At 37.2% G+C, this 12070-nt stretch overlaps 1 protein-coding gene across 6 annotated transcripts in view; it reads right to left on the bottom strand.

Annotated features, from left to right (window-relative positions):
• Positions 1-12070, bottom strand: part of PDE1A (phosphodiesterase 1A) — a 208750-nt gene that overhangs the window by 19798 nt on the left and 176882 nt on the right. For all 6 annotated transcript variants that reach the window (XR_006169460.1, XR_006169461.1, XM_042822474.1 and 3 more), the window contains 5 exons: positions 9664-9765; positions 9426-9546; positions 5829-5910; positions 4149-4269; positions 2265-2452 (listed from right to left, as the gene is read on the bottom strand). Coding sequence is in view for 4 of the 6 variants with exons in the window: in XM_042822474.1 (XP_042678408.1) it covers positions 2265-2452; positions 4149-4269; positions 5829-5910; positions 9426-9546; positions 9664-9765 (614 nt within the window). In the remaining 2 variants the exon portion in view is untranslated. The remainder of the gene's footprint in view (positions 1-2264; positions 2453-4148; positions 4270-5828; positions 5911-9425; positions 9547-9663; positions 9766-12070) is intronic.

Below are 12070 nucleotides of genomic sequence, written 5' to 3'. Positions count from 1 at the left end.
GCCCCAAGTTCAAGATCTCACATAATTCACTTAGAAACTTAGTTAAACTTCAGTGCAAGCTGACAGAAATTTCAAGTAGAAATTGTTCAAAATAATTTCACTGTTAATTTCAATGTTAATTCTGCATACTCTGATTAAGAAGCTTTAATAGAGTACAGCCTCAGAGGAGGTATACTGTCAATCCTAACCAAGTGGGGAAGGTTCCTTCCCCAATTACGTTACAAAGAACACATATGCTACGTCAGGGTACTGCTCCACAGAGGGTTACATTCTCTTACTGAAAAATTCTTTTATTCTTTTCCAGCAACCCTTTGTGCCCATACGTGCCCCACGGAGTAGAAGTAATACTAGTTTGCAAAAACATAAATGGAAAGTAGCTTCCACAAACCTCCAAAATCCTCCCATAGCCTTTATTTTTAAAAAGCATAGTGCCTATGTACTGTAACGCAATGAAAAGCACAGCAATGACAGCAAAGCAGCAAGGTCCCAGGCTGCAGCAAGAGGGGATTTGCACAAATGCAACAGTCGTGGGCACAGAAATAAGGGAAAGAAGCTGCTTACCTTCAGAAAGCCTCAGGTATGCAAGGCTCTCCAGTGAGATACCCTTGCCTCCACCACCAACCCTTAAATGAGGTCTGGGAAGGGGTGGATCCTGGCTACACCCCTTCTAGCCACACAGGGTCACTGCATACACCTGAGCTCTCCTGGGCTGGCCCTGCCCTTCCCCCAGGTGCTCAATTACTGGTTCAGACCCTGATGTAGCATTTTTTGCTACAGTACTAACAAAATAGAAGTCTGTACTCAAAAGTATTTTTGCTATTCTAGGGATATCTAATCTAGAACCTAAGCAAGAACCCTGAAGATCTTCATGCTTTTCTAGCCTCTACAAGTTATTTCACTATCAGTTTTTTTAATGAACACTCTACTGTAATTCCATAATTCTGGTCAGAAAATACCTAAACATATTTCCTCAGTTGACAGAGGAAAAGAAGAGGATCTTGAATGTTAACAGCTCTGTTTCTCATAGAGAAAACATGTCTGACTTCTTGGATTTGGATCTTGCTGGGCCTCATAACAATACTGACTGTATTGAGAAACAATCGCTTACTCCAGAGAATTCTTAGACCTCTTGCTGTGAGAAGCTCTGTCTTTTCAATGGCTGTCAATGGTCCAGGCTTACATGACTGAATCTATCAGTAATTTATAGAGAACTACAAAGTAATGGAAATGAAGGAGGAATTATCTTTTTAATAGCACTGTACACCTCCATAACAATGCACAGAATGCTGATGTAGAAAATAAAAACGTCTGGTTAGCAGTAGATACAAAAGAAGCTTGTTCTTAGTTTTCTCTTAACAAGAATATTCATTTGCAATCTAGCACTACATGAGGTCTTAGCATTGCCTTCAAGAGAAAAAGAAGCTGCTGTGGATGAAAGTATGAACGGTATGAAAGACAAGGCTGAGTACTGGTTTACCATTCCCTGCAGTCGCTGTGAGATCACACATAGTGAGACAAGTCCCAGCACTGAAACACTGTACTGAAATGTGCCAGGTGCTTACTTGGAAACAATACAGACTGTGAAGATAATATGTTCCCAAATGCCATTCTATGAACATGGATCAAGGTGTTCACCCAATAATTATCACAAATCATTGTACTTAGATGACTGCAACCAACCCCAGGCAATTTTCAGGTATGGCTCATAAATAAAGACCTATGATATAGGTTTGGCTTTACTATCAGCTGGAAATTATGAGTCATTTTCAGCCTTGTTTGGGTATAATACACTCCGTGATTGACCAAATCTTTCCATCACTGGGTCATTTAAATAATTGCCTACCTCATAATCCCAAGAAGCCTGCAATATTGAATTTTGTTCTGTACAGTGTGGAACAAACAGCATTTCTAATGGAAAGTATATCTTCCACATTTTTTAAGAAACATGGTAGTACATAATACTTTGAACTACTGATTTTGGCATTTAAGGTGGATGTCATTATCAGTTATGATTAAACGTGCAAAAATGCACATTTCTAAACCTTATAAGGATTAGCTGAGCAACACAGGGCCTTATTGTACAGGTTATATTGTTTCCCTCATCCCCTGACTAACATCTCCTTACACCTTATATGCAGGGTCATCTAAACAGATATGAAATAAAATACACGAACACAACTGTTTTACAGGTTGAGGGAAATTAAAAAAAAATATTAGGAGAGCTCTTAGAAAGTAATCTATGAAAACTTCTTACTATATCATACCTTCTACTGCTAATTCCTTCCATCTTTCTTTGTTTGCTTGAATTATCTGCATCAAGTTGTCCCTAAAGCTTCTTAGGTCTACAGTTGCTAGGGAATTTTCTGTGTGAGCTGCTCCATCACTTGCTGTACTTCTAAAATTGTGTCGTCTTTGCGCATCAACATTGCTTACTGCTCCCAGATTATTCTGGCTGCAGAAAGAAAAAAAATCCTAAATTATATACAAAATAGAGCATATTCAAAAATACATAAACAGTTAATTTAAACCAAATTATTTAGGACTTGCATGTAATTACTATGTAGAGATGAGTGTCTTCACCAAAGAATGTCTAAGATACGGGATATTTCCACAACTCATGAAGTTGTAACCTGAGAATTATTCTTGCCAACCTTTTTCCAGGAAATCTTTGTAGAGAAAAAAATCAAAGTGACAGCTGAAAATACATTACTTGAATGTTGGATCCTGAAAGACTGTTTATGGAGTTATTTTGGAGTAGCTTCTTAGTTACGTTTTTAAACAGTGAATGGTATCTGGGGACTTACAGGAAAGATACACGATTGTTAATTGTTGTGGCATTTTAAAAAAAGCAAGACATGATAGGGTATGGCAGATAAATACACTTAATTCCAGCTGAAAATTCTCTTCATGTTACATGAGTTTGTAGTCAAAGCAGAATGGAGTGGCAATAAAATGCAATCCTTCGAAACAATATGAAAGTGAAATACTAAGAACAATTACTATATTAACATTAATAAGAAAATATTAGCTTTAGTCACTACTCAAATGCTACTGAAGCTTTTCTACAAGAAACATAAGATACAGGCCAAATAGATTCTTTAAATGTGAATATGCAGATCCATGTCCAGGTGTAGTAACTCTATTTTCTATTTTCATTTCTTTTTTTTTCTTCTTCTTCTTTTTTTTTAATGATAAAAAAACGCCTTATTTCTGCTTTTTCATGGGTAATCACATTGACCCATGACTGCTTTGTAGACACCTTTCTTCATGATGCAAAAATGAAAAGCTTGATAGACAAAAACCAACCAACCAAAAAAAAAACAACAAGCATCTCATTTATAGTGTATTTAAATTTCACAAATGGAATATAAGCAGGGTCAATTCTGGCTCAAGTGTATATACAAAATAATACTAGAATGGGAAAGTGAAGAAGGAAAGTGACCTACAGCATCTTTATCAGGCAGTGTACTGGTAGGAAAAGTGGTACTGGCTCTAAATTAAAAGAAAGAGGGTTTAAGTTAGATATGAGGAAGAAATTCTTTACTTGGAAGGAGGTGGGGAACTGAAACAAGTTGTCCAAAGAAGCCTCCATCCTTGGAGACATACAAGGTCAGGTTAGATGGGGCTTTGAGCAACCTGGTCTACTGCAAAGTATTTCTGCCCATGGCATGAAGGTTGGAGCTGGATGGTCCTTAAGGTCCCTTCCAAGTCAAACCATTCTACGATTCTATGAATACATAACACAAAAATGACAGAAAAGAACTGAAGCAGTTTGCAGCACCTCCACTTCCAATTGTCTGTCAGAAATCAAAGAACTGTCAAAATTTTACTGAAAAAGGCTTGAGGATAAGAGAACAAAGATAACAAAGATAATAAAGAAAAAAATGCTGTTTTTAGGTATGTGGTAGAAAAAGAACTTATATTTTATGTATGCATTCTGTTCTTTACTGTGGCTTTGCCTTTTTACATGCAAGTTCATCCACAATCAATGGAAGAATAACATACTGCAAATACAAGATAGTACCACATGATGGCAACACTGTATAGCTGTTCCTATTGCTTGTCCAACTGATGAAAGTACTACAATAATTCCGAGAAGGACATTATGTTAATCTTGCCAGTCCAAAAAAGAAGCAGTGTATTCATACCCGGGTGTCCCAAACGCAGGACTTTCAGATTTTGATGCTTCCTCTATAAGAGGCATAACAATTTTCTCCATTGAGTCCGTAAGAAGAGAAAATGTTGGTTCTACTATGAAATCAATGAAACCTGAAGGGGAATAAAAAAGAAAAAGTCAGATTTTACATTTTCACAGCTCTCATTGCTAAAAATAAATACTTGATATCAAACTGATTTTATTGTTGCAGTACTGATTCAATATATTAGATATCATTCATTTAATCAAGGAAAAAATGCAAAACTAAACAGAAAAACAACAACAAAAAAAACAGCTAGTGAACCTGTGTGGATATAACTCGACAACAATTATAGCTTTTCATTTCTTTATCTTGTAAATTTTATGTACTGCAGAACACACCTACCATTTTGAAATGAATATTAATTATCAAAAAGAAGGGAAGTAAAGGATGGAACTCATACCAGCTCCTTTACCACACAGAGCTTCTTGCCAAGGAGTTAATACTTCAAAATGCTGTTTATTATTCTGTGGAGGTAAAGTGTTATCTCACAGTATGTAGGAGTGTTCTGTCAAATCAGTGAAGAGAACAAGTAATATCCCTAGGAGACAGCATTCATCCCACAGTTCTGAGATGTCAGCTCTGAACAATGTCTTTTACGTTTTAAAGTGCTTGTCAAGGTATGGAATGACATAGTGAGAGAATGAAGCATTATTCTCTGCTGAGCACTTAAGAGGAAAAAAAAAAGTGAAAAAAAAAGCTAAAATGTGAACTAGCAATGGATTTCCAGGAGTCTTCATAAAGCACAAAGATGAGCAGTGGTGCTTCAGCCTAGGATCCAGCTTCCTTTCTGCAGTAGGTATAATGCTTCAAATCCCACTCAAACAGAATAAAGGATGCTCTGAGTGACAAGATCAGACAGGATGACATGCTTCAATTCAAGGATAAGACACCTTCACCTGTAGATTCTCTGCAGGAGCCTCTGCACTCACTCACACAAGTACAGCTGTTAATACGTATGGCTTCATATGATATGCATCTAGGGTATGCCCTTCTAACTAGCCCCACTGATTTTTACCAAGTTTTATTTCATTATTATTGCTGAAGGAAATGGAAGTAGAGATAGCTAAGACATGTATTTATGAAAATGGGAAAGAAGTTTGGCTATTGCTGACCAAAATGCAATTAGAATTGATAAAAATAGAATACAGTGGTCCTTGTCAGCCCAGGAGGCTTAGCTATGCCATGCCAGGCCTCTCAGATGCAGTCCAGGCACCTGAGGTATGAATGAGCTTTAGTTGAGATGTATCTACAAAATGGTACCAGGCTTTTAGATTGTAGCATAGACAGATTTTCAGGTTTCTGAACAAGAGACAACCTGCTTGAGGCCATGGTCTACTTAACTGTAAAATGCAAACAGTATTAGATAGGCTCATGTCCAGTACTTTGGTAAGCACCTCTGCTGCCTAAAACCTCCCTGGCATCATCACACATGCTCAATAACTTCATATTCTTTTGAGATGAGTGCATTGCTGCTTTAAGGGCAGTTCAGTGAACAAATAGCTACAAAGAAATACTTTCACTATGATGGGATTTTTAACATTTAAAATTCATAATGGGTGTAGGAAAGGTCCACACGATGCTGCAAGCTTGTACACGGGGAAGAAAAAGGAAAACAGAACTTGCCATTACCGATTTGGGACTGAGCTACCAAAGTAGACTTGCGGTCACAGAGTGGGGAAAACTGAAGACCTAAAGCAGCCTCCTTGTCTCCCTGCAAACAACAGTGTTTAATATTACAAGCACATACTTAATAGATGAAAAGAGAGAAAACAAATCTAAATACTATTAGCATTTATTCAACAGGTTATTTTCTTCACTTATACTCCTAAACAAAAATAAGCCATGGGCAAAACCAAAAATTCACTATTTACTTTTAAAATTTCAGGAAAAGTAAAAGTCAAAATTATGGCTTACGTCTGACTGTTTTTACATAAAGGAGCTTACTGCATCTGCCAATGAGATTTAACACGTGTCAAGAAGCAAAAATATATATTTTATACAAAGCACTTCAACAGTCACCATTTAGTTCTGCTGATCCCAGATGTGATGGGATTGGAGACACTTAGACATGTATGCAGTTGTATTGAAAACAATAAGCGCTTCTTTCTATTGCAGTGGTTTATCCAACGTGCGACATTTTTGTTAATGGATTTGTAAAGGTAAAGGGCACGATCTGACTTTAACTTACTCTCACTAGCAGGTATGGCTGTGCTGCTAAAGAAAGAAAAAAGAATCACAGGCTCAATTTCGTTAGCAGCATGACTTGTAGAAATCTACTTCTGAAAGTTTTTAACATCTAACAGCTAAAAAGGCCTCTTTTGTCATAACAGACTTGACAGACAGGGTAGTACTATCTCCACTTTACAGCATAGTAGGCCAACCAATTTGCAAAGCTCAGAAGGGCAATCCAGTGATGCAAAAAGAATGAAGAGAGAGATCTCCCAGAGGAGGATATAATTTGTGTTGCTGGATAAACGTGGCTGAGAAAAAAGTTGGTCTTTCAAGTAAAATGGTTCTACATGTTACATTAGTCATGCAGACTGCTGTTTCATGATCATCCAGCAGGAAAAGTTGAGAACTATGAAATCACTTCAGACACAAAAACAGACTGTGTTTCACGTGAGATTTTTATCTCTATAGCCTCTATGTTTTACAACCAACTGTTGTTATTAATTTGACTTCAGAACACAGAAGAATGCAGGTTCGCATGAGCAGTGCCAGTGGTATCTCCATGTAAATGCAGGAGGCAGATTGTGTTTCAACATAGAGTAGTTTTAATAATTTCAGTCATTGCTGAATATAGAATTTCTAAAGCAATACTAATTTTGCAATCTTCTCTTAACTAGATATTGAAAATGAAAAAATTCCGCACTTGTGAGGAATACATTTGCTTTTTTTAGGTTTTCAGGTTGTTCTTTATCCAAATTATGAACTGCTTCAAAATTAAACCAATAACTAATAATTAAATATAATATAATAAATACTAAGTCTAGCATAAACTGTAATAATGGACACAGCATTGATACCTAAAATTGATAACTAGAATCTCAAGAGATTTAGAATCAAGATACGGAGTGAAATGAAATCTTTTCTCAGGTGAACTTTCACACTTTTGGATTTATGCAGGCTGAGGGCATAATGCTATCAGAGCTGTAATGCTTCCTTGAGTGACTTCATCTACATATTCCATAATTTTTAAGTATTTGGAATGAGTGGGCAAGTACTCAAGTAACTTGTAACAAGTAACAAAGTAACTCAGATTTTCCTAGGCATTACAATACACTTGCCATAGTTGTTTTTAAAATCAAAAAGTTTGGCTTTTTCTCTGAAGTTAACACTGGAACATTTTAATTATTAGCTGCAGTTAACAAAGTTTTTTTCTAGGAGAATGTTTGCTTTTTGCTAGTGCTCACTACTTTGAAAGCTGCCTATTAAAACATTGTTTTCTTGGTGGTAGTTTCAAGCTCTGCTGCATTTTCCTGCAAAGCACTGGAAGTAGTTGAATATTATTTTTAAATCAAAGAAGAGGAGGACTATATGTGTCATCTGGGCTGACACAGATCTGGAAACCCCATAAATTTCCAGTGCATGTACTCGGATCAGCAGTGCAGAGGAGGCACAACCAAAATAAAGCATCTAGGAAGCAGAAGGCCTCCTGTATCTGTGTCTGCACTGCAGTTCTGTATCTAGTTACTTCATCACACTTCGTAAGCGTTGGAACTACTCCATGCATGCTGTTGTTCCTTAGTCATACCTATAAAGGAAGTCGATTCCTTACCTATTCCTCTACAGCCTACGAGCTGCACAGCCTTTCACATTTTACACTGTGCAGCAGCAAAAAAAACCATGTGGTGACTTGATTCTAATACTAGATGGCTAGTCATATCTTCAGGCAGTTTATTTGTGATCCTGTTACTTCTTCTAATGAAAGGATAGGGGAACAGCTAAAATATGAGCTGATCCTAAGCACTCAAAGACTAGTGAGATACTGTTTATTGCTCATGCTACATCCACTTGACTGGACACATTGCCTCATTGTCCCATGGGCTCTCTCTAGTCCATCTCTCTGCATCTGAACTGTTTTTACAGTTTGTCATTTCTGACCTTTTCAAGTAATATATATCTGTGGTAGTCTGCTCCTCCTTTTTCCTCTCAACTTCAAAATCATTATTTTCATTTACAGAAATGGACACAAACTCATTACGCTACTCAGTATTTCCATATAATGTAGTCCACTCATTACGTAGATTAATGAATCAACTCTCCACTTGGTCTCCCCAGTGCAAATCCCAGAGTCAAGGATGCCCTGATGCTCCCTGGTGAGAATTTGTATAAAGAAACACTGAACTCAGCAAGAACCTTCTAGGGCAGATCAGCTAAATCTCACAGCTTAATTTACTGACTTATTATCTGGTCTCCTTCTCCAGTGTGACCTATCTGATTGGAAAATGTCAATATGTAGCATAATAATGACAATTTAGGTGAGTGGGAATTACACTGTTTCATTATCTCACAAAAACTCCTTTCAGAGATAATATTTTCCCTTTGAAGAAAAGCTTTTTTCACTTGCTGAGGAGAAGTCAGAAAATGTCAGCAGTGACATCAACACCTACTGGGCTTTCTCTTTGAATTCAGTATCTCACAAAAATGAAAAAACCTTCTCAAGACTGCATCTTCATTTTTGTTTAGGATATATGGCCACAGGGTTTACAGGATGATTCTCTCTGTTTTGGTATTAGGTTGTAATAAAACCAAAGCCTTCATAATGATGTGGAACATGCATGGCAAGCACTGGCAAGAAATAGGAGGATTTTCTGAAATATGAAATGGAGATGGCATTTAGCATTCTTCACTGAACACGAATTCTTCCTAATTTCAAGTCCCTCTTTCTATCCTATCAGTGCTTCATTTTAACTCAAAGCATACATAATTCTCTGTCTACAGAATGAAAACAGCTTGACATGTTATATTATTATCAAAAGAAAAAAGTGCTACAACACTTAGAATCAGCTGAAATAGATATGAAGCTACAACAATTTCATCTTATTCACTCACATAAAAGTTGAGTTAATGTCAGTGGTATGTATTAAGAGTAAGAAATATATACTGCTGACTGTGTTCATCAATCACAGCCAACAATATCCTTGCTGGTAGACTTAGGAAAATACTTAATTGTGTAACATTTGCTTCTTGAAGTAGTATATTAAAAGATTTTTTAAATGGCACCTGTCGAAAAAATTCTTCCATCAGGGCCATGGTCCACCGGTAGTGCAGTTCCCAGGATTTTGCTGGATGGCTTATGTCTGCTGCATGTAGAATCAAAGACATGGCTTTGGCTTTGTCTACCCTGTCAATTCAAGGACATGCTCCAATTATCTCAGAACAAAAACAACTATTTGAGTCTTTTCTTGTATATGAGCTCATTTAAAGACTAGAGATAATGAACAGAATGAAAATTACCTACCCCTCTGCCTGCTGTAGAGTATGCCGCATCGTTTTAATTTGTTGGAAATGACCCGACATATCTGTTGACAAGACCATCTCAATGACCAAGCTACGCAACTCCCTGAGAATAATTAAAAGCAAAATGACTGGTTACAAACCATTTATTCTACGTATGGAATATTTCTTTAAATCTTAAATCATTTAAATAATCATAGAATCACCAAGGTTGGAAAAGACCTAACAGATCACCCAGTCCAACCGTTCACCTATTCCCAATAGCTCCCACTAAACCATGTCCCTCAACACAACATTCAGCCTTTCCTTGAACACCCCCAGGGTCGGTGACTCCACCACCTCCCTGGGCAGTCCATTCCAGTGCCTGACCACCCTTTCTGAAAAGTAATACTTCCTAATGTCCAGCCTGAATCTCCCCTGCCGTAGCTTGAAGCCATTCCCCCTGGTCCTATCACTAATGACACGAGAGAAGAGGCCGACCCCCAGCTCACTACAACCTCCCTTCAGGAAGTTATAGAGAGCAATGAGGTCTCCCCTGAGCCTCCTCTTCTCCAGGCTGAACATTCCCAGCTCCTTCAGCCTCTCCTCATAAGCCCTGTGTTCCAGACCCCTCACCAGCTTTGTTGCCCTCCTTTGAACACGTTCCAGGGCCTCAATATCTTTCTTGCAGTGAGGGGCCCAAAACTGGACACAGTACTCGAGGTGCGGCCTCACCAGTGCTGAATACAGGGGAACAATCACCTCTCTGCTCCTGCTTGCAACACCGTTTCTGATGCAAGCCAGGATGCCATTGGCCTTCTTGGCCACCTGGGCACACTGTCGGCTCATGTTCAGCCGAGCATCAATCAATACCCCCAGGTCCATTTCCTCTACACAGTCCTCCAGCCAATAGTTAATAATTTATTTATTAATTTATTTATTAATAATTAATAAATAAATAGTTAATAACTTGACTATTGAATCATAAAGAGATTCTGTGGAAGCAATGTACTTCAAAAAATGCTCTTTCTAGTTTTTTATTTCACATTCTATTATTTTAGAGTCACACTATTTTTTAATTCTTCTTTTCTACTGTTTAAACTAAAACTGTCACCCACTTAAAGCCTTTCCTTATTTTTCAGCAGTGAAATATTTTACAGTCAGTCTCTGGGCTCACCACCACACAGTGGTGTATATTGTACAGTGGAATATATTGTTATCTTTTATTATTGCCCTCATATCAGTGGATAGCAGGAACAACACAGGAAGAAGATGGTGAAAACATTTAAAAGAGCAAGAAGTATTACATACAAAACGCTATTAACATTATGCTAACATACAAAGATTATGTCAAACTATTCTTCAATTCAAAAATGCCTTAATGTCTATTACAAGAGTTAAAGCAAGTTCAGAATTTATAGTTTATCTGTATGCAGATGTTTTGCACTGAGATATGGGCTTGGCCATACTAAATGGATATGAAAATAGTAAAATGTGAATCACGTGAGACAGTGTACAAATTCCTACTGTTAATCTTACTTGTCAAGCAGCAATAACTGTGCCTTGAAGAAAACTCAGCATCTACAATACTGCCACAGCATACTGATTCAAAGAATTCTGTTTCCTTGATGTTGAGGGTTGTATGCAGGAGTCTACTTTATTCTCATGCTTTTAAAATGACCTACTGGCTATTATATGTAAGAGTGCCACTTATATATGTAAACGGAGGAGAATTCACCACATCAAATCTTTGTTGGTGCAGCATAACTCTTCATGAGCACAATGCTAATCTTAAAGGTCTCTAAGTATCAATTACAAGAGTAAAATTCTACTTAAGTAACACTCATTGATCTTTAGTAGTATATTCAATCTTTGAGTTGACTAACAGTGCAGGTTTTTCAAAGGAACACATTTTAAAGAGATAGATTGTTTGGCTTTTTTTTAGGGCTGAGTAGTTTTTATAATGAATTATCAACACTGCTTCTGAATTAAATTAATTGCACATTTAAGTTAATACTCCTCATTGATTTTTGTGTATTTCTTCTTGACTTGCTTTGATGATAACTGGATAAAGATTCAACCCTCTCACTTCTCAAATAATATGCAGCCATAACAAACTGAGTTTAGAAAATGTCTTACCTTATCTGATCTCATAATGAGAGACTAATTTATTTGTATCCCAACTGTTTCTCCTCCACACTGCTTTGAAACTGCACCTTTCAAACACAGCCAAACCCAGAAATAAATTAAAAAAAAAAAAGACGAAAAAAAGCCTAGCTGCATGAAAAGCGAGAGCTCAGCACTGTTAAGTGCTGTTTCTTTGTAAAACTTAATTGATGATAACTTCTATTCCTATGAAGATTTTCCTAGGAACTTTCCCTGTCTGAACTTTCTTCTAGTGATAATTAGAAATAAGCCAGCCCCACCATGCA

Source organism: Centrocercus urophasianus, unplaced genomic scaffold, assembly GCF_019232065.1.
Source record: "Centrocercus urophasianus isolate 14NV4802_14NV808 unplaced genomic scaffold, USGS_Curo_1.0 seq_20, whole genome shotgun sequence".
NCBI lineage: Eukaryota > Metazoa > Chordata > Aves > Galliformes > Phasianidae > Centrocercus > Centrocercus urophasianus.
The sequence above is the reverse complement of the archived record's forward strand: the minus strand, read 5'-3'. Positions and strand labels throughout refer to the sequence as shown.